This window comes from Corvus hawaiiensis, chromosome 8, assembly GCF_020740725.1.
Source record: "Corvus hawaiiensis isolate bCorHaw1 chromosome 8, bCorHaw1.pri.cur, whole genome shotgun sequence".
NCBI lineage: Eukaryota > Metazoa > Chordata > Aves > Passeriformes > Corvidae > Corvus > Corvus hawaiiensis.
In genome coordinates this window covers 30,088,686-30,111,840 of record NC_063220.1, presented here as the reverse complement: position 1 = coordinate 30,111,840, position 23,155 = coordinate 30,088,686, and the positions used below count along the sequence as shown (strand labels likewise).

The 23,155-nt window shown below is 41.7% G+C and overlaps 1 protein-coding gene across 1 annotated transcript in view; it reads right to left on the bottom strand.

Moving 5' to 3' along the window:
• The window catches only part of PHYHIPL (phytanoyl-CoA 2-hydroxylase interacting protein like), a 58,164-nt gene extending 39,849 nt beyond the window's left edge, over positions 1-18,315 (bottom strand). The window contains exon 1 of the mRNA XM_048310520.1: positions 17,997-18,315. Within this exon, the coding sequence (XP_048166477.1) occupies positions 17,997-18,147 (151 nt within the window). The 5' untranslated portion in view covers positions 18,148-18,315. The remainder of the gene's footprint in view (positions 1-17,996) is intronic.
• Between the last annotated feature and the right edge of the window lie 4,840 nt (positions 18,316-23,155).

Genomic DNA, 23,155 nt, shown 5'->3' with positions numbered 1-23,155 from the left:
CCTCATTCACAAGGAAAACTTCAGAGTATGGAGCCCTCTGATGGTACCGGTTGGGTGTGCAAATCCCAACCTAATCTAAGCAACATAAACAATTAAAAGGGAATATTTCTGTCCGATAAGGAAAGATATCAAGGAAATTATAATTTCATTAATGCTACTGATGGTGCTGCTTTCTGATTTTCAGTTTTCTGATTAGCTTTATAAAGTCTGAATAAGCATCTAAAAAAGACAAATTCTTTCATACACAAAAAATTGTAATTGTAGTTCATAAAATTTATTTGTTCCCTAATGGGCACAAAGTACTGTTAATGCTTAATGTTATCACTTACTAATTTCATTTTATGTTTAGCCTCCCTTTATGAGATCCAGAGTAACCTTACAGAACAATCTGAACCTCTCTCCTCTGTGCTGTTAATCAGTCTTCCTACTTTTGTAACCACTTTCACATTTAACTAGTGCCTTATCCTCCAGATATTGGACCATATCTTGACCTTTAAAGGATACTACTGTCTGCTTATCCTTGACAATGCTGACTGCTATTCAGATTTACTTTCTGTCTACAGTTCAGTGGCCAGCCTTTGATACCTTTAAATGAATTTCAGCCCCAGCTGACTTGTTTCAGTAATTTCCTTAAGATATTACGTGGCACAGCATCAAATGCCTTCGTAAAGTCCTGATGTTGTTCTGTTCTCTGCTAATCTTCTGGCTTCATCATAAAAGATGTGGAGGGATAAACATTCTAATTGGCCTGGCTTGGTTTACTGCAGTACACCTGTGCCATATCAGGGTCTTGTTACACTATTCATCTCCATACAAATACATTTCCCCCTTTAGCTGCACTATTTATAGTATTTGTTTCAATTTGGAGCCATGCCCATAAGACAATAGTTTCCATAGTTACTCTTTTTTCAGTTTTTAAAGACTTCTGGCATGCTGACACTTTATTAGTCTCCTGATACTTCCTCAATTCTCTCTGGGGTTTTTTAGAAACTAGCTGTTCCATCAGTTCTTTAAATACCTGAAGGGACACATCAGATGCACTTGTTCAAGTGATGATATTTCATTATGTATTTCTTAGTTACTTTTTCCCAGCAGTTCATAATTACATCAATGATTTCTTAAGCAAGCCATTATTTAAAGTTTAATCTCCTTCCCAATAAACTTCATGGCAAAAGTCCAATTAGTTTTAGGGAGAGTAAGAACTGGTCTCAAAATTTATCTCCTTATTACAAATTAATTACAATTAATATTTTCTTGGTCAAGTAATTTTGTGTTATCATGCCGTCAGGACTTAAAACACAGTATTTTCATGTTATTTTTGACCTCTTGGCAGCTGTTTCAGTGTATCCTCATGCTGTCCCTGTTTCTCTCCTGTGTACTAAACTTGGAATATAAAATCCTGTTTTGGTGACCCTCCAGTTTTCTGTTTCTAGCACAGTTCATATTTTAGTTTTACTTGTTTAAGTAGCCCGCAGAGACCCATTCTCTCTTCAGCGTTTCCCATTTTCCTTGGAAAAAGACACATTTCTGCTGGCTTTTCATTACAGTATCTTCTAATGTTCTCCCTACTGCCCTTCCCCTTTCCACAAAGCCTTTTCTGAAACTCTCTCAGCTGATCCTGTGAATGAGATTTTCCTCATATTACTACACCCTTTCACTGGATAACCAAAATTCTTCAGATAGCCGAGAAGAAGGTACAGTTCATTGATAAAGTTAATGAAGAAAATCTAAGTGGTTAGTTCCTCAATGTCATCTACTGATCTCATTTTCTTACAGCTATTGAGCTATAAGCATTTTGCATAAGCACAGAAGATGGGATCTAGGTTGATGTCACTGCTTTTGTACCATCACAATCTGCTATGACTGAGGTGATGTGGCAACACAGGAAAGACACCATTGTCTCATCCCCTGCTGCTACCATGAACACAGTCAATTAACTGCTAAGGAAACACCAGGAAGATTGTGTTAAATCAGTGACAGTAGGAACACCAAGACTTTCCCTCTCCTTAGCTCAGAGACTGCATGAGTAGTGAGACTGATCTTAAATTTCTCTCATTTGACTCAGTCACTTACTACAAGCTCTTCTACTGTTTTTCAGATCTATGATTATTTATATATACATTTTGCATTGACCCAGGCTGAATGCCAGGTGCCCACCAAAGCTGCTCTCACTTTCCCCTCCTCAGCTGGACAGGGGAGAGAAAATATACCAAAAAGCTTATGGGTTGATATAAGGGCAGGGAAAGATCACTCAGCAATGACTGTCATGGACAAAATGGAATTGCCTTAGATAAATTAATTAAATTTACTACCAACCAAAATCAGAGTACGACAATGAGAAGCAAAAAAAATCTCAAAACCACCTTCCCCCACCCCACCCTCCTTTTTGGGCTCTACCTCCTCCCCAACCAGTGGTGCAGGGAGATCGGGAATGGGGGTTATGGGCAGTTCAGCACAAATTGTTTCTGCTGCTGCTCAGGGAGCAGAGCCCTTCCCCTGCTCCAGCATGGGGTGCCTCTCACAGGACCATCCTCCCAGCTTCCAGAGTCCCTCCCACGGGCTGCAGTTCTCCATGAACTGCTCCAGTGTGGGTCTCTTCCCATGGGCTGCAGTCCCTCAGGAACAGCCTGCTCCACTGGGGGTCCCCCATGGGGTCACAAACCTGCTCCAGCGTGGGCTCCCCTCTCCACAGGTCTGCAAGTCCCTCCCAGGAACCTGCTCCAGCGTGGGCTTGCCACGGATTCACAGCGTTCTTTAGGGCATCCCACTGCTCTGGCATGGGTCTCCTTCATGGGCTGCAGGCGGGTCTCTGCTTCCCTGTGGATCTTCACGGGCTGCCGGGGGACAACCTGCCTTGCCATGGTCTGCACCACGGGCTGCAGGGGAATCTGCTCTGGCACCTGGACCACTTCCTGCCCCTCCTCCTGCACTGACCTTGGTGTGTGCAGAGTGTTTCTCTCACATATTCTCAGTCCTCCCTTCCCTGGCTGCAAAAACTTCTGCACAATTAACTTTTTTTTTGCCTTCTTAAATATGTTATCACAGAGGCTTTACTGCAATTTCTGATTGGCTTGGCCTTGGCCAGTGGTGGGCCTGACTTGGAGTCGGATGACTTGGGCTCTGTTGGACATGGGGGGAGCTTTCAGCCACTGCTCCCTTAAGCCACCCCTTTAGCCATGCCTGTCCCCTCCCTGCTACCAGAACCTTGCCACACAGACCCAATGCAATATGTGATCCACAACTGAAATGTCACAAAAATTCACCAGAAACAATTTCACATTAGAAACAGCAATGAACAGCTGTGTTTTCCATGGGTTTGCTCTGGTAGGAATGCATGTCCACCTAGCACCCATATACGGGCAGATTAGATAACGAGAATAGAGTATACAAATAGACGGTGAAATGAGCATTCATCTATAGCACTGTTTCTGTAACAACATCCACAAGCATTTTAATTAAACCATGTTCTGCTCTGAATTGTGTCCTACCACTGTTACTTGTGTTCTGAATAGATGTCAGCCCTGCAGTATGATGTTTATTGATAGTGTAGCAATCCCCACAGATTTCCAGTTGCTGTACATACACAGTGCCCTGGAGTGTTTAAAGTCAGTGGAGGAGTTGTAGCATTCTGTGAGACTTAAAAATCCTAGAACTGACTCAAAATCTGTTAGTGACTGATTCACTGCTCCTGCTTCTTAAACCAGGCTGCACAGGAGGATAATTGCAAAGGCCATCTTTAGCCTAAGGAGTTTATTTGCCTTAGGATCTTTCCACAGTCAGTGGAGAGTAGAAAAATCTTCATCTGTGTCTCAAAGGGAGTTCATTGTAGGTGCTCGGAGTTGCCCCAGAGGAAGCAGGGGAAGAAAAAGCTTCTGAGGCTAAATTTAGTCTTTGTGAATGCCCCCTAAATTGTTCCTGTGTGTGTTTGCAAGAGCCATCTTTGATAACATGCAATATATTCTGGAGTGAGAAATGAGAACAGCAAAGAAGTATGGTAAAACTCTCTCTCCTGGGCTAACACAAGCTCCTCAGCTCCTTGTCCAAAGTTCAGGGGGCTTTATCTGCACATGCTGATAGCGACAAGGCTGCCTGCAAAGCAGAACAAGTGTCCAGGTGTTGCCTAATGACAGAGGTGTGACAGTGACAGCTCCTGTGTGATGGAATGTGGGTCTGTGTTCAGACTTGTCCAATCACTGCTTATCTGGCACCCGCTGAATTCACATCAAATGCTCATCATTTGTAAATTCTTTTTCTCTAATTTCCTCTCCTTCTTCCATGTTAACTGCCAACCCAGTATCTTACATTAGTTTTTTTAACCAAATTTACTCGGGTTATTTATGTAATTCTTCTTTTTAATACCAGTATTTTTCTTCTTCTTGATTCTCTCTGTTCTTGCTTTTATCCATTTTCAGTCTAACCTCACCTACTCCCATCTGTCTGAGAGCCAGCTTCTGATTAATGTATCTCCACATAAATTCAATTTAGCTATCAACAGTACATTTTTGGGGTTGATCATGTGACATCCACCTGGTTATTTCTGGGATGAGGAGGGAAAATGAAGTAGAAAGTAACAAAAAATTGTTTTCTATGTTGAAGCAGTTGATTTTAATTAGTGAAATTAAATTTCATTGGGTTTGTGTGGCAAATTTTTGGTTGCTACAGGGGTGACTCTGTGAGAAGCTGCTGGAAGTTTCCCCCAGGTGTGATGGAGCCAAGGCCAGCCAGCTCCAAGGCAGACCCACCCTGGCAAAGGCTGAGCCCATCCACATTGGTGGTAGCACCACTGGAATAACAGATGTAAGAAGAAGGAAAAAATCCTGTGCAAGATCAATCAGAAGAGAAGAATGAGAATATGTGAAAGAAACAACCCAGCAGACACCAAGGTAGTAGAAAATGAGGGGGAGGAGGTGGTCCAAGCACTGGAGCTGAGATTCCCCTGCAGCCTGTGGGAAGGACTCACATTGGATAAGTTCAAGGGGGACTGTCTTCTGTGGGAGGGACCTCATGCTGGAGCAGAGGAAGAGTGTGAGCAGTCCTCCCATGAGAAGGAAGGAGCAGCAGAGAAAATGTGTGATGAACTGACCAAACCCCAAATTCCCCATCCCCCTGTGCCACTGGTTGGGGAGGAGATAGAGCAAATCAGGAGTGAAGCCAGGGAAGAAGGGAGAAGTGGGGGGAAAGTGTTTTTAGATTTAGTTTTTATTTCCCATTATCCTACTCTGATTTGATTGGTAATATATTAAGCTAATTTCCCCAAGCTGAGTGCATTTTGCCCATGACAGTAATTGCTGAGTGATCTCTCCCTGCCCTGATTTTGACCCACAAGCCTTTCATTACATTTCCTCTCCCCTGCCCTGCTGAGAAGGGCAGTGACAGAGCAGCTTTGGTAGGGACCTGGTACCCAGCTTGTGTCAACCCACCACATAAATGTTCTGGTCTCTTGTCCTTAGCAGGCTACTTACAGTAGCTGCCAGTTGACAGGAAAGTCGTCTGTGTGGATTTGATCAATCTTAGAACGTATTGCCTGTCATGCTGTGGAAGTACTAATTTGTACACGTAAGTGACAGTAAAGTTTTCCAATACTAGATTGAGCACAGCAACAGAAGTAAGGGTGTGAGGTGGAGCTATCCAGTTTTGTACTTTAAATGCCAATCTAGATTAGCCCTACTATTTTGTAGCAATACTTTTTGCACTGTTTTGTTCCCTGCTATTTAGGGCAATAGCTACACTACTACAACTTAATTCCTTGCATTTTTAGAACAATCATTACATTTTTAAACATATTTTAATGCCGTAGCTCCATCAAATTAATTTAGAGGTTGTACCAGCTTAATAATACACACTCCTACAGTGATATAGCTACAGTTCATAAAAACTAAGGACAACTTTCCCCCTTAATTTCTGTGTACCACCAAACTGCTCCTGTCAGGAGTGAATTAGACCTGGTATTAAGGCAGTACTGTATGTGTTTTTGGAGTAGAGCCAAATGTTCATGTATATTAAAACCTCTAGAAATGTATTGCTGCATATGTGTTTGCATTCATAAAATTTATCAAGCAAAGCTATTCAGAAAAGGACGATATGAAACAGAGTCAGCCTAAGGAGAGATTGACAACAGAAATATTTTATCACTGACCAAGGACTATCCTCATTTGTCTAATAGTGCAATAGAAATGAGTGCCAAATCCTCCATTCTCTGCAGTTTGACACCTGAGCAAAAATGCTCCATTACCACCTTTAACATTCTTTCTTGAAGTTGAATAATTTCTCACAATAAACTAGGTGAAACAAATGAGGTATAAATCAAGCTAAGTTCAAGGGTTAATGAGATTAGCAGCTATCAGATCCATCGGCTATCTATAGACTGACCACTAAGTCTTATGCCCTCAGGAGTTAATTACACAACTATCACAACATTGAAAATGCACATGACTGGCCTCTACCTGAATTGCAAACAAAACTTCCCACTCCCAACACAGGAGCAGTGATGTCCAACAAAAATGTGACAGCAAATAATTCAGAGACAAAACACAGAAAAGTATTCCAGAATGTCTTCAGGGCTTCCTCCCATGCTTAGGAGGCATGAGGGATGCTCAGTGACAAATAAGACAAAAACTGGGAAGCCCAGCTGTCAAAGCAGAGGTTGGTCCCCTCACTCCTCTAACCAGGGAGCTCAAAACTGCTGTTATAATTAACACTTGTAGAAAATGATTTAAAAATGTGCAGTGATCATGATGGCTAAGGTGGGGAGACCCAAGCTCTCTGGGTTTTGGTTCTGCTTTAGTGCAGTGCTTCTGCAGCTGAAGAGGTGCCACGCAGCCCTTTTGGGAACAGTTGCTGTCAGCGAGCATTATGAACTCGCAGTCAGCCTGGACAAAGATGCTCATTCCCAAAGTGTGCCTGTTCAGCTGCAGAAGGCAAATGCCTGGAGCTAACAGGAATGTCAGTAAAGAAATAGGAGCAAGCTGTGGGGTTAGACAGTCACTTTGGGGGTTTGAGCTCTCATGCATGACAGCACTATCTAAATGGAAATAGTATGCAAACTATGAATTCACCCTGGAGTAAAACCTCCTTCCTGTATCTTGCTGGCAAAAACACTTTATCAACAAATACATTCGCACTGAAATAGATCATGCAACCAGCTTTGGAGAGAACATGTAGTCTTATCCCTATTTTCTCTTTTTGGATTTCTCCACCCTCTTGAGGGATGGTGGTCTGAACTCCTTATACTGTCAAACTCCCACTGACCTCAACAGAAAACAGCTCATCTCAAAACACAGCTGAGCAGAGCAGCCAGCTGCCTTTGCTTGAGCCAGCTGTTCCCAAACCGAGGTTGCAATCCCACATGCAGCTGCAAGGCAGGCAATGAGAGCAGGGTCAGTTCTCCAGCCTATTATGTGGTGCTTCCACAGATTGTGGGAGCAAAAGCTTTGCTACAACACTGATCATGGGTATCTTCTTTCACTGCTTTAAAGTTGTTTTCCCCTCTTCCTCCCCCTCAACTAGTGATGGAGTCTTATTACTGCTTGATCCAGCTGAACCCTAAGGCAAAGTTTTCAGCACTGGGCACACTCCTGCAGAGAGAGTTTTGTATGAATTATAAAGTCAGGGCATTCAAATAGTACATCAATTCACTTCCCACAGGCTGTCTTCATGAATGCTTATTCATCTTGAAATGATGGTACTCTAAGAAGTCACTTAAGCTCTTAAGCTTTCCTGATCTCTTGTCACAACTTCAAGAACAACCAAAAGGAAGAACACTTGGAAAGGCATAAAAACAAAATCCATAGTCAGAAAAATTTCTGTTGCTGCAACTGCTGCTAAATAAAGAGATCACTCCCTGCACAGATGCAGCATAACAGTATGTTCTGCTGTATAGATCATAACAAACTTCGATTCAGTCATTTCTGCCACTAAAAGATTATTGCTGTGGTGTCCTCCTTGTTTAGGGACATAGGCAAACATAAAAGCCCCTCTGCACGCACCCTTCTGGAGACTGCAAAGGAGAAGCAAAGAGATGTTCCCCACACTTCCATTGGGGGAGGGCTGCTGGCTATTTCTGACAATCAAATTCTTACTCTGGCAGAGGTATCTTAAAAATTAGTTTTTGTTGTCATTACATGTAGCAGTATTGGTAACCTCTACAAAGCACTTTTGTGTTTCAAACATAATGTTACCACACAAACATGGGCTGTGCCGTTCCACAAAGGCTAAGCAACACATTTCTTACTGCCTTAAATCATGTCTTCCAGGCCTTCTGGAGATCAGAGGGGCTGGCACAGGGGAGCAACTAAGTGCAAGTCACTTGTAATGTTCTACCTGCTAACTAACGAGCAGACAAGCCCTGGCAGGCTGGCTGGAGCTGTGGGCACACAGCACTTGCTATAGCTCATTTCAGAAGGGTAGCACTGCTTTCCTCTCTCTCATGCCCTCTCCCACACGCCAGCAAGCAAACAGGAGCATGGGAGCAGCTGACCACTTCTGATGCCAAGGACTGTGTGCATGCACTGTAACAGCCTGTGCTCGCCAGCATTTCTCAAAGGAAACGAGAAGGCAGTGTTCCTCTCAAGCCTTGGGTAAGGGCAGGGAAGGGAGAGGGAAGGAACTCCCCCCGCCGTCCTCTTTATCCTGTCGTGGGAGCTAAGCAGAGCAAGCCAGATTTAGGAAAGTGTGTGAATGCGAGACCATGGCAGGTTGTCCCCTTCCACACAACACAGCAATTGAGGGAGTGCTGTCAGGGCCACGGCACCAGCTCTCCATGCAGAGTTCACATAGTCTGGGAAAGTGGGCAAGGTGGAAGCACAGGAACCCCTCTGCATCCTGATGCTGTTCCTTCCCTTCCTAGGGCACAGCACAGTGCCTGGGACAGACAAAGAAGCAAACACAGGGCAGAGGTGCTCTCATAGAATCACAGAAAATGCTGAGCTGGAAGGGAGCCACAAGGATCATTGAGTCCAACTCCTGGCTCTGCACAGGACTGTTCCCACTCTTAAAACCACTTTGCCCTTTTCTTCCCCAAAGTGCTTTCTCCTACTCACTGTCTTTGCTTACCAGAGGTTCTCGGGGAAAAGAAAAAAAAGGAAAAGACACAATGTGCAAATAAAACTTGCCATTTCCAGAGATCAGCCAGGACATGGTAGGGATGCTCCTCTCCTGTCCCCAGTCAGGGACATATAGAGAAACTGTAACTCTGAAGAGTCAGGAGACATCTTCTTGCCATGTACATCCCGACTGACTGTCCCCTCCCCACGCTGCCGTAACACTGGGTCTGCAGGATCACTGAACAGCAAGAGGCTGGTGGAGAGAATAGACTCCACACATTTCCATTGTTCAGAGGCAGTTTATCAATTGTTTGAGGACCTGTCCAGGTCAAGTTTGGTTCTATTTTCAGAGCTGCATAATGACTGTTGATGACATCTGCCCATGACTGGCAGCACACATTGATGAGTACTGTAAATGACCAGTTTCCAAATGTATAGCCACGTGTCTCCTTTCTGCTCCAGGCAGCTGATAAAGATCCACTGGTGGTAGCTGCTGTCTAATACGGTAAATGATTTTGGAGATTACAGTCTTCTCTTGTGTAATCTTCTTATGTAAGGACTGAGAAAGAAAACATGTGATGTGCAGAATTTGAACATCAAAACAGCAGTGGATTTGGAGCTCAACATTTTGAAAATCTTTTCTTACTATTCCAAGCTAATAAAAAGTCAACAGAAATAAAATTCACCCTCTTATATATACAAGAAATTTAAACAAGAGCTGCATCTCACCATAGAATCTTGTGTGATAATCCACTACGTGGTATTTAGCTAATCAGATGTTCAGTGAATAATATGGGAGGTAACTAAGCAAGTCAATTTTAATTCTAAGTAAAAACTAAACAAAACCGAACAAAAAGCTTCAAAAACTGGAGCTTAGAGATTGCAAATGGGTTGTTCCTATGGTAGGTTTATGTTGGAGAAAAACATGTTGTTCTTCCTAACCAGCTACCTCATGGTGACACGCACATTTTGAGACTTTTTGCATGCTGATTTATGATTTCGAGCCACACTATTCCATTTGGTCTCCTCATGTGCTGCATCAGCAGCTCTTGCTGTGTGTTGCTTGTAGCTCCTTTTGCTCATTCCTCATAACTTATGCTTGTAGTAAAGACAGAGGGACTGACTTAAAATGTTTAAAATCTTAAAGGCAGAGAGTGAAGAATGTAAAAAACAAAACGAGATAAAGAGAACGGAAAAAAAGTAAAAGTAGCAGAATGAGTGGAAAATGCTGAGAGGCTCTTTTGTCCTGTTCATTCCTATCGATTACTGTCTGCTCTGTTCCTTTCTTTATCTTTCTTTGCTGTATCATGTGTCATACTGCAAGCTTTGAGAACACTGTGCTCAGATACAATGGCAAAGAGCCAACACATGCAAGACCTGAAAATACCAAAGAGATGAACAATGCTCACGGGTGGAGGCTGTTTGCAGTAATGTGAGAAATTTAATGCCTGGAGAAAAAAGGTCAAGATCAGGAGAGGGTCTGTCCTGTCTTTACTTCTGAGCATGAGGTATAGAGGGCTCACGGATTTACAGAACTCAGTAAGGGATGGAAGTTTTTCATTGCTTTTAGATGAGAGTTGTACCAGTTCTTAAAATAGCTGAGAAAATACTGGAAAAAACCCTCCACCAGCATTTGCTCAAACTTTTTAATAAATTCAGTCTAGCTGTTTGTCCTTCATATATGTTCTAATGAAAAAATGTGCTGGTGATGAGACTCACAGACACTGCAATCATTATGCAGATTATTTGGTGAAGGATTTGGAATAATGCATTGGTAAAGACTGGATTCCTAAAAGACAGAGGCAACTAATGAAATTTCACCTCTGCCCTGTTGATGCACTAGTAATAAATGAAAGGCCTTATCCAGAGGGGTTTTTGTTCTATTCTAAAAGCTGTAATTCTGAAATTATTTAGTATTAAAATGTTTTTCCTGCTGGACCTGATCAGCCTCTCAAACGGAAAACACAGCCTAAACATGCATATTTTATCAAAAACTTGTCTCTTTTTCTTGCTGTTTGCATTTTTTTCCTTAAAATGCAAAATCTTGCTTGATGTACATTTCCTTGGCAGTAAGATCAAGACTGAACTCAAGGAAAAGCTTGTTAAAGCTCCTAACATTGGCTTTACAACGAAAAAACACAGACATAAATCCAAACACCATAGATGCAGCCATCTTATGCCCTTGCAGAATGGCTCTGGTAGAGACAATGTCCAAAGAGAGAGAGAGTAAGGAGGGAAAAAACCCCAGACTAGGGGAAGATCTATTGCATATTCTTGTTTCATGGTGGAAACCCAGTAATGACACATTGATAATCTCTAGATCCAGTCAGTTGAGAAAATGAGAGTTTCCTGTGTTTATTACCAAATGAGAGCAGCCCTGTGACCACAAGCCCCACTGAGTCCCTCTTGCTCTGCGCTGTTGCTGCTCACACCAGGGCTGCAAGTCTCCTGCTTTGCTGTGCTGTGCCCACCAAGTGAATCTGTTCATGTCTCTCACAGGTGCTACATCGGCATCCAAGTTCATCATTCTTTAGATAGACTCCTCAAGATAGCTCTGGAGAGCTGGTAACTCACCATGTTACATACTTGACTGGAATTTCTAAAAGTCTTCTTTGTGAGGCAGACAATGACAGCAAAAACAAAACCAAAGCCAAAACCAAACAAACCAAAAACCCCAATGTTTTTAAACTATTTTGCTCTCATCACACAGAAACACAGAGCCAGGGGAGTTTCAAGAAGCTAACTTTTCGCTCAAATCTATCTTTTCTATTAAAAATCTTTGTAAGGTTCTTCCAGCGCTCCTCCTCCTTCCACTTGCTGTGTTGTTTTCAGTCCTAAGCAGTAAGATGGCTGTCTGGCTCTCTTCATTCACTGTGACATTAGGTACTTAAGCCTAAGGCGCCAGCGTCTCTCAAAAGGTTGCACAGGGTGGCAACGCTTTGATTCGGAAGACAAAACGCATCCAGGCACACAGCTCTGAGTTTCACTACTTTCTTGACCTGTGCTGACAATCTGCCCTCTTTTTTTCTCCACTCCTAGGAGGGAGACATTCAGTCATCCAAATATTTCTTTTGGACACAAATACAGCTTAGTTGCAAAAGCCACTGGATGTATATGAACAGCAGACCCTATTTATAACTGTTCTGTGAGTGATAGATTGCCTCCAGGAGGGCTCCTCAGGTGGAGCTGAGCTGTTTGTGTTGGAGGCAGTGGCTGCACACCAGTGTTACTTGGTGGTCACGAGATAGCTGAGCTTTCTTAGTGCTCCTATGTACATGCCCCAGTATACACTGTTATTTTAAAAGTCACTAAAACTGCTTACTAGAATTCTGAAGGAAAATTTTTTTCCTCTGGTTCTACAAAATTTTTGCTTTTCCTTCTGCACTGAAGTAAGTCATAGTTCTCCTTCTCCTCTCAACCCTCTTTTGCCAAGTTGCCTTTTTAATTCACTCACCTAATAACATAGCATAAACAACATATCGTTGCTTATTTATAAAAAAACCTAAACATTTTCCAAGTAATAGAGGGTAAGGAAAACTGGAAGGATAAAATCTCTTATGAAGTCACCTAAGACAGAGATTACGTTCTTCCCAGAATGAGAGCACAAAGGAAGTTCACTGACTCCAACACAGGAGATGAAACAGAGATTCAGCTCAAATACCCTCAGTGGATAAGTAAAGAAGGATTTTCACAGGAAAGCTTTCTAAAAATAGATCTGGAGGTTGATGACACTGCATTTCAACAGTATAATAACAATAATAATAACACCACCACCTTTATACCTGTTATGACACTATCTCAAGTAATTTAAAAATAATATGCCCTGAAACGATAAACAAATAATTTGGCAATGATCTGGAGGAACGCTTTTAGTGCAGCAAGCCCAGAATAAATTCAAGGAATGAAGTTATGAGAGAGTCTGAGCAGCAGAAGCCCTTCTGCTTTAAGAGATGTACATCTATCTATTACATGTAGATGTACATTGCTATCTATTTCTAGACATTGCTTCTAAGCTATCAAATATGTCCCTAAAATAACATTCCACCAAAACACAGATTAGGTCAGAAGGGAATGCTGGCAAACACCATCACAACACAGAGATCCTCCATGGCTCCGCTCAAGAGTAAATAGTTCCATGCAGCCAAGAGCACCCAACAAGAACTGCTGAAAGGATAAATTGTGGCCTACTCAGGTTTCATCTCTCCAGTAAATGTCCTACTGGGAGTAATAAAATATTGGATAACAGTGGATTACAAACATCAGGAGTTCTGAAATCATTCAAAGAGTGACACTCCAGAAGAACTCTTCTTGACTCTATACCCAAACTCCAGACAAGAGTGGTACTGTGACATTTTGGAAAGATGTTGGTACATGATTTAGATATATTTTTGTATTCTGTGTTTCTATTTCAAAATATTGGAAAGGATGTACATAAAAAGCTGAAGTTTTTTCCCTCACGTTTCAACGATTAGTAAACCACAGTATGATCTCTACGTGCTTCCTGTTCATCACAAGTCTACAGAACATAAAATCCCTTAGGAACAGAGAAAAATTATTATGCAATCACAGAAATAGTATGCACCAAATTAGGTTGATTTATTTACTTTTTAAATGTGAGAAGTATAACTGTCTTAGAAAATTGTGTCAACATCCTTAGAAGTAAAAAGGCACACAAATTTAAGTCTCGAATATACCCCTGCAGAATATTTTGGAGGCGAACAGGCAGAGACTATCTTAGATCTGAAATAAATACTTCTGAAGATGAAAACTTATCAGAAATGATCATCCCCTCCAGTTCTGTGCACTCGGGAGGGGAATGCAGCTCCCATGCTTTGACTTGTTAGTGAACAGAGCCTCATGGGCTGGAGCAGCACAGTCTGTGAACAGAAGGGCAAAACCCCTGTGCACAGTTTAGGTACAAATGCTGATTATGGAAGTCACCTTATCTTGTTGCAGAGAAGCACCATGCCTTGAGGAGCCTTCTGTAGCTGTGTGTCTCTATAGTGACCTAAGCAATGTGCCCTCCAGCAGCCGCTGCAGTAACCCCCCTTGGGCGGGACGGGATGTGTGACCTGAGCAGCTGCAGGGAGACCTGCCCCATTACAGCTAAAAGAAGAGTTGTCTGCTGTGTGTTCTGTGTATGAGTGCTCATTTTAATTAAGGTTTAATCTCCTCAATCTCTACACTAATCCTTGGTTCCCTATAATAATATTCCCACAGAGGACTCCAGGGTATTTTCTGGCATCGAACAAGTCTTAACTGATGGGTTTGTTCTGGTTTTACAGACTCTCCTGTGTATCCATCTTTTTTTATTTTCTGAGAAATATGTCAGGCAGAAAAAAATATCACTGTTTGAGCATTAATTGGATGATAATGGCAATTTATGGATTTGAGGAGGAGAAAAGGTGCCACTAGAGTGTGTAAAGTGGGCAGCTGGCACAGTAGCTTCTGCCAACGTTTGTGTCAGCGTGGGAGTACAGCAATATGGTAGCTGTTAACGTTGCACTCAATAAATATCTCATCATATGTGAAGATGTGACTAGCCTTTTAGAGGAAGAAGCTGAGTATTCTCTGCATCTGTGGCAGGATTTTAAGTGTAATCCCAACAAATCTCAGCAGGCCTTCATGTGTGCTTAAATACTGTACACGTAAAATTGCTTTCTTGAAATCTAGTGTATAGGGAAGCAGTGACATAATAATGAAATGATTCACACATTGAATTATCCAGAGAAAAACAGTGTAATGCTCAACATGGCACTTTTTCTCAGCTGATTCAAGCCTTAAGGAAAAACACACAGGCCTGCTGTTGTCCAGTGCATGTGGCAGTTTTTCTTACTATGTGACTTGGATTCTGTGTTATATATTTGTGCATCCACAAAAGCATTTAATTATTTCCAACTTTTTTTGTTGCTGTTAGAAATAGGAAGGGCATTAAGATTATTGTTTTAGGACTGAGGAAATTGTTTCTGTTACACACGAACTTTTAACTATTGGAGTTAAACAGCAAAATAATGATATTGTAGATTAAAATGGCACTACACATTTTTTGGGTATTTTTCTACACCTATTTCTTGCCATGAGGTTTCCTCCTGTGGATTTTCTACAATCCTTACACAATGATTCACTACATTCTTTTATAGGGAAAAAAATCTGGTGTTAGGGTTCTGTCTTCTACTCACGTTCTCTTTAAATTTTGCCATGACAATTCTCTCTATGAGGAGCGTGCCCATCCTTTCTCCACCTTCTTCAAAAGCCCTTTTCCCTGCCTCCATCCACCACTGCTATTCTTCTGAGTGTCATCCCTACACAACTACTAATTCTGAACAAATCCCACAGCCCCATTCCCTTAGAAGGAAGTTCTCTATAATAAAAATTTATCATAGCATCAACAACTGAAACATCATCATTCTGAAGAGTCAAACCTACTGAGATTTTCAAGAATTTTTGTCTGTGAAGCCTCAAAAAGCTTGATTTATAGATGCAAGTAAAACAAACAGAACTGAAGCAAACTCAAAATATAGACTGCATAACAAAACATCCAACCAAATCACTTGTGAAACCAACTGGCTACACGGGTAAAGAAAATTTTTCATTTGGTGTTAATGATGCCTATTCACTCTCCAGCCAGCCTCCAAAATGAGGATTCTGCCCACAGAACATCACCCATGCATTTATTTTTACATTTTCATAAGCATAGACTGTCTTTTATCAAAGAATTTGGGAATGTAAGGTGGTGTATGAAAAAAGACAGTGCTTTTTTAAACTGAAATGACAAATGCCTTACTAAAGTGCTTTGGCTACTATGATGGACAAAATGTTCGTATATATACAGAAAATTAAGTTTTATAGTTTCACATGCAAATATAAGAAGGGACATTCACACTTTCTTACTGAAAAGTTAATGACTTTCACATTTCCTAATAAAACACTTTCAACAAGCCTCATTAATGCAGCTGTTTACATTGACAGTTATTGGCATAAGCACACAAAAAGGGAAGATACTTTCTCCACCCTATCTCTTAAGCCTAAAAGCTTGAAATTTATGGCTGTAGAGAAATAGCAACACTGCCTCACAGCCAAACCCCAAGCATAAAATGGCACCTTCTGAATGAAAATGAAGGTCCTGGCATGCTGCTCCGGAAAGTGAGACATTAGCTAGCTGATTTTAGCAGCAGGTGGCCAAGAAAGACTAAGGCAGAGGTGGGTATAATTTTTTCCTGCCAGCATGGGGTCAGTCCCTCACAGAGGAGTGAAGAGCTCATGAGGATGGGCCAGCCTGAGGAAGAACAGAGGAGTGGGGAACCCGAGCACCCTGCAAAGTCACCACTTCTCTTCCAGTTGAACAGCAAGGCTATACTGTGTTGCTCCCTCATTTGTATTTACCAAAGAGGTCAAAGAGCAGCCTCATGCTGCCATCTCCAGACTGGCACGACAGCAGAGAATTTGAGGGGTGAATCTTCTACTTGCTCTCTCCCATGGTGTTCCCAGTGCCCCAAGCACACGGGAGAGCAGGAATCTGTGCACTCTCACACTGCTCAGAGGCGGCTGAGATCCAGCCCCTTGTCTGCTGCTTCCAGCTTGGGTTGCTCTGCTCCAGCAGATCCTACCTGGTGAGTTAGGCCTGGCTCGTAGCCAGTCCATGGGTGGACATCTGTCCTGTGGACGCTGGTGTGTGGTTTGTGTGTTTGATAATGACAGCATGAGGCTGAAGCCACGGCTGTGGTGGCCGGCTGTCCTCAGCCTGCCTTCCAAACCCCAAACAAGTCTTGGGAGAAATATCAATGGGGAAATACTGTATAACTGCATTTTGCATAGAGAGTACTCTGCCATGACATAGAGTGTGTTGTTTTGGTAAAATTTTCTTAATGAAGCAGTAAATCATGTTGTATCAAAATAAAGACAGCTGCAACTTATTACCCTACGTAACAAACTTTCCACTAAGAATTAAAATGAAAAAAAAAAAAAAAAAAGTGAATCCAAGGATGCTGACCCGTGTGAGATTCATGAAAATGGAAGGTTATATTTACGAAATTTATAAAGCCAAGTACTATTCACTTTTTGTTTTATAGTGAACCAGTGCTCTGGTGGGGTTTAGAATCTTAAGGGAACTTGAAGCAAAACCACTCAGCTGCAGAGTAAAAGCACCTATTTCTTAAAACAGGTGCCAAAATAAATAGTCTGACATCCCACCCAGTAGAATAGAGCATTTTGCACATATATAAATAAATAAAACTCCACTCAGAAAACAAGCAACAAATAAATAAATAAACTTTTATCCTTGAGCATCTGTGATCCAAAGGCATTAAGTCCAAGAAAACAAAGCATATTTGAGCTTTGTCAAATACTCATACTAAAGAGCAGGTCTAACCATCCCTTCAGACGAGGGCACCATCTCTTACATCTTATTTCCAAATCGCTTACATTTACAGATGGGAAACCCGATGAAATGGGACACAGTGAATCCCTTACTTGCTGATTTCAAGAAGGGAAACTTCTGATTTTGAAAATTCAGTTTGAGAGTTTTCTGACTTCATGGCTTAGGAGAAGATCAGCAATGCAGAAAAGTACAATTGTATGGTGATAAATTCTGGAGACATGTGGGAACCAGACAAAAAAATGCAAGCAAAGTACAAATTTGAAGTGAAATGCATGTTGCATTTTTCCTCTTAACATGGGTATTCCCGCTCAACTCCCTCAGTCATTGCATACTCAGGATTGCATCAAGCCATTAATTGTACAGTAAATGCTCCTTTTGCTGCCCGTAGTATCACCACTCGCTACTTTCCGCATATCGAAGCATCCCATTGAATCCCATTTTCCCTTCAGGCAGTGGGTCAGGTTCTTCCAAGCCCCTCCACCCTAGTTTCTCTGCTCTCTTTAGCCCCTTCCTCTCTTAGTTGCTTAGTTTCCTCTCCTCCCTCTTTCCAGTCTCCCTCTGCCCCAGGAGTGCTGTACCTCGTGCACAGAGTGACCGTCTGGTATCCTGGCTTGGGGGCTGCCTTTGCTCACGCTGGAGATGGCAACTTCTCCGTGGGCCCTTCCCGTCACTGAGGGCTCTGCACTGCCCTGCTGGTGCTCCTCCCCCAGCTCCTGCCAGTCCCCTCATTCGGACACAGAGAAGAGAGGTTTTGTTTAAAGTTGTGTTGGGGCCTCATGAAGGAATGGTCCTGCCCACTCTGGCCACTTGCCAGACTCCAAAGACACCTGAAGTGAAGGGTCAGTAGGGGTCCTGGGATATTACGATTCCTGTCCCAAAGTCAGACGGGCATGAGGTTTGAGTTCTGAAGGCACTGTGTCTACCAAAATCCCTTTGCAGCCAGTGCTCTTGGTAACCTCCCAGTACCAGAACTGGGGAGGGTGAGGAGGGGAGAGGAGGAGGTGGCTGCACAGCCAGGCTTCCCCTGCTGCCACTGTCATCGCATTTGCATTGCAGGGAGATGATCTGGCTGTCTTTGTGTGGCCCTTTGGCAGGAGCCCAGCAGCATTTCTGTGCCACTGCTCACATTGTACTGCAGGAGTATAAACACAGGCTTGTCCACAGTGCTCTTAACAGCTCTGGAGGAAATCCATGATTGCCCAGGGTCAAATAGGCCAGAGAAGCTGGGCTTTCTGTATACCAGCTACTGTCCCTATCCTAATATCCTGTCTCTTGTAGGAATGTGGAAATTCACTGGTATCAGAGAAATAGGGCAAGGTAATATGATGTGACTGTGATCAATATTCTCACTCAGAGCTTGATGCTACAAAATTGTCTTTAATGCTCCACTGTTCCCAAAGACTCAGGCTGGACAGTGTTTAACATTTCTCAAGACCATGCCAAGGTGCCACAGAGATAAATAAATGAGGCAGAAAATATATAATGTTTGAGAAGAAAAAAAGAGAGTTGCTAGTGTGAGGAGAAAAATTATTTTGAAGCTAGAAAATACCATCTCAACTAATCCTTTCCCTACACTATAAATATTTAAAAGCATAAACAATGTTATCAATACTCTACTCCTTCCTGTCCAATTTCGCTTTGACAGGGAGAATAATCCTGGAAAACACAAAGACAAGACCTTTCATCTACTTAGAAGTCTTAGTACCCTACTGGCTGGGCACTATATATGAGCTCCTGGACCATTATGCTGACTTTGCACGGATTTGCATGACTGCACAAATTTCCAGGCCTGAGAACACAAGAAATAGATCAGAAAAAAATCACCAAGGTTGGTCCTCTCCAAGCTTTGAGATCTCTAGACTGGAAAAAAATCCTGTGTGCTTCCTGAACTTATTGCATGAGCTTGAATCCCTCTGGCCTTCCTTGCTGAGCTTTCTGCCTCCTACAGCCCAAACAAAGGCACAGGTCCAGTCTGCCATAAACATGGGATGTCCACCTCCCCCTGGGCCCCACCATGTTCAGACAGGAGCTCATGTTGCTCCTGCAGTGAACTCTGGGGAAATTCCAGCAGCTTTAACAGAAGCTGGTGTATGTCCTACAGCCCCAGATAACGTGGGTTTCTTTTCAGTCTCTCTGTTATCATTTAGGCAGAGCTGCTTTGCCCACAAGGAAAGCCCTTCCCTGCCTGTAGTATGTGGTACCTAGGAAAGTGTAGGTGGCAAGCAGGGCCTCCATGTGCTCCCCTTTGCTGGTCCCACAGTGGAGCAGGCAGAGGGGCGAGGCACACAGAGTAGCACGCTCTCAGCTACTGCTTTACTTGCCTGAATCACAACATGGCATTTCATGAATAACCCCTTTTCCACAAAGACAAAAGAAGAATTTTGCTGCTGACGTCCCTAATGCTGCAGTGACCAGCTGATTAAACCCTTTGGAAATGCATGCAAATTAACTTTATTGCACTGACTTCAATGAAACTAGACAAACTTATACCCACTAAGAAATTAATCCTTATGTATTACTGCAGTAGTGTACTACTGGACAAAGAAATATGTATGAATATGAAAGAATAGAAGCTGTTACCCCATCAGATTTCCTAGAAAATCTCTCTCCTAGAAGCTGTTACCCCATCAGATTTCCACAGGACTATAAAAGTCTACAGGCTGCAGACTTTATTCTCTCTACCTTTCACCTGAAATTGATATTGTTTTAAACAAATGCAATCTTCATAATTTTATCCTATCCCAATTCAGTTACTATTTCCTGCTCTGCATTTAATTTTTAATAAGAAATTAAATATGTACCCTGATCAAAAAATCAATTTCCTTTTGAATTACCCAAATGTTAAAACTGCACTTCTGTGGCAAAGAGATGGCACTCTGATGAACAGAGCCATCTACAGAAATCTTTTTGATAATGGTGTCCTTCTTTCAAATCCAAACATTTCCTTGATGTAGAATACAAATTGAGCTCTAGTGTATAAGTCAGCTAGGATTTCAAAGTTGGCCTTTATACTTTGCCATTAATTAATTCCGTCCAAGAAATTCAAACAAAGATACAAACAAAAAAGTTCTCTAAATACATTACATAAGGCATTCAGAATATTCTAATTCATTCCCCTCCAGGAACACAGCAGAGTCAAAGAATAGTGTACACAGCATGTTTTGACTGTATAAAAAGCACTAGAAACTGTAAGAATAGTTTAAACCCCATTTATTTAAAGCTCTCCATTATAAGAGCTATTGTAGAGTATTTGCTAATCAATCTACACTTCTGAGTTCTAAACAATTGCAGGCTTAGTGTACTTTTCTTCACTTTCAGATGCAGGAACAAAGTTTCCCATTAAAAGGGAGGAAATGCAAGCAGAAGGCAGAAGACGTCTTCCAAAAATTATTGGAACTTCTGAGTAATTTAAATATTGGCTAGAAAGTCAGAAATTCATGTTTGTGATCTGAGAAAGAGCTATTATTTCCCAATACACCTCATGCACAGCTTTAAGTCAGGTAGAACAAGGATTTTCTCTGATACAATGAGGAAAGCCTACAAAATCAGGTGAAATTCATACAAATTACTCCAAATTTTTTGTATTTCATTTTCTTGCAATTATCATAAAATAACTAAAACAGAAGTTGAGAGTATGGGTCAGTGGTCAGTTGGCATAATGAGATCTTCCAAGCTGAGTAATCAAAAATGGTTTGTGCTTAGGAGTAAGTACCACAGCATGGAGTAAGAACAGAACAGGTATGCTTGTTCAGCATGAAAGTACATTAAGAGTTTTCTTTTTCTCAAGATTCACTTAATTCAGCTTGTATAGAAGCACAAGGGAAACTTATCCCCTCACACCTTTGGCATAACACTTAGCAGCACTCATTCACCTGAAAACCAGATCAGTTAGGGGAAGAGGCAGAGTCACAAATACAATGTCAGGAAAAAGAAAAAAAGAAGTGAAAAATAGGCTTCGTTGTGCTCCTCACTACCCCACAATATGCCAGTGATACCTCCTCCCTTGTCCCTCCTGTGGTGGTGTGACAATTTCTATAAAAGGCCACTGAGCTCAGCTGAGACACGGTGCTATAAGCACCATTAACTTCTATGGGATTTGCCTAGGCCACTATCTCCTACTCTTAGCTCATTATTCTCTGGAGCCCAGAACACTAATTTGTGGCAGCTCCTTCTTCGTGCTAGGATCTTGTATGGTCATTGTTTTTGTGTAGCCTCTATTTTCTCATCTCTCTATTTTCTTGTAATCTGGTTTACTGTGCAGTGAGACCTAGGAAAGTCCCACAGCAAACTGGATACTTTACAGCACTAAATTTCTAGCACTTGATTGTGAACATGCTGCATGAGAAAGCCAGTGTTTGACATCCTCTTTACTTTCAATTTTGAGACAGACCTACACTAATGGACAATATTAACAGAGTTTTAGGTTACAATAACTTGCAGCATTGCCTGAGACTGTTTGAAAAGATGCAGTTCCTGTAAAGGACAGAGATTAATTCCAATGCCTATATGGGCATAGAGAAGCACATATGTTTCTATTTTTCTTTTATCATGTTTGATAACTAAGACTAATGAATTGCTATATTTCCATCATGCAAATTTTGAGGGGTTTGGGGGTTGTGTTTAACATGCATTACAATTAGTGCAAGCTGTTTAAATATTCATCAATGCCCTTTAGGCACTGAACCACAGGCACCGAAAGGCAAAAAAGAAAGCATTTCACTTACATATTGTAGGAATCAGCTACTGGGAGCAATCTAAATCCGAACCAAGAAAAGATCAATGATTTACTCTTTTCTCCCTGTAAGAAATTCCAAATGTCCTGATTCAGTCTTTTTAGTCCACCTGAAAACTGAAGACACAACTAAAACCATAATGAGACGAGCCTGAATGTATTGTCTCCCTCAGCTAAATATCCCAAACCCAGAGGAAGCTGATACCTGCATTCTCAGAGCTTATCTATCTGCAGAGCTTTGTAGTCTCTCATTCAAGAATTTGGATTTTCTCTGAGATATGTGGCTTGGAAATGAGTCTGGCACAATATAATCCCTTTCATTATGTAATTGGAAAGCTTATACCTTCTTTTAATATTAACATGGGTTTCAGAGAAAAGAGGAAATTCCACTTTTCTTAAGGAAACAAAACCCATCTGATCCCAAATCTTTGCAACATACAGACATGTACATGAAAATTGGGCTTTGCCATTTGTCCATGAAAAGTAGCATCATGCAATGCTATCTGTATTTTTATTGTGATTACAATTTCTAGACCACATATTCTGGTGTGGTGACAGATGAATAGTTCCACAGCACAGCGTGGGATGATGGCCCATTATACAGCTGAGGGTCTGTAAGGAAGGTTTCCATGACAGCATTCTGTGTATCATTGGTATTTTGGAAATAACATTCAGCTTTGATCTCTGACTTCTACAGGTTTTGCTGTTCCCATGAAACATTATATTCAAGCAGAAAAAAGGCCAGGGCTAGCATGAATATTTTACATACAGCCAGGAATGCCTGGAAGTGATATTCCTGTGATAAACTGTAGAGCTATGTGATAAACCACAGAGCTATTTGTTAAATGCACCTATTAAATATCTTTAATTACCTGTTCTACTCTCTGGCCAGTAACCGTTCTGTCTTGGGACTTGTTCAGAAGTTTTATACTGCTGAACAGGTTCAGACAGCTGGCATTTCCAGCCTGCTGTCTACATTAAAATATAGAATTTTTTTGAAAACGA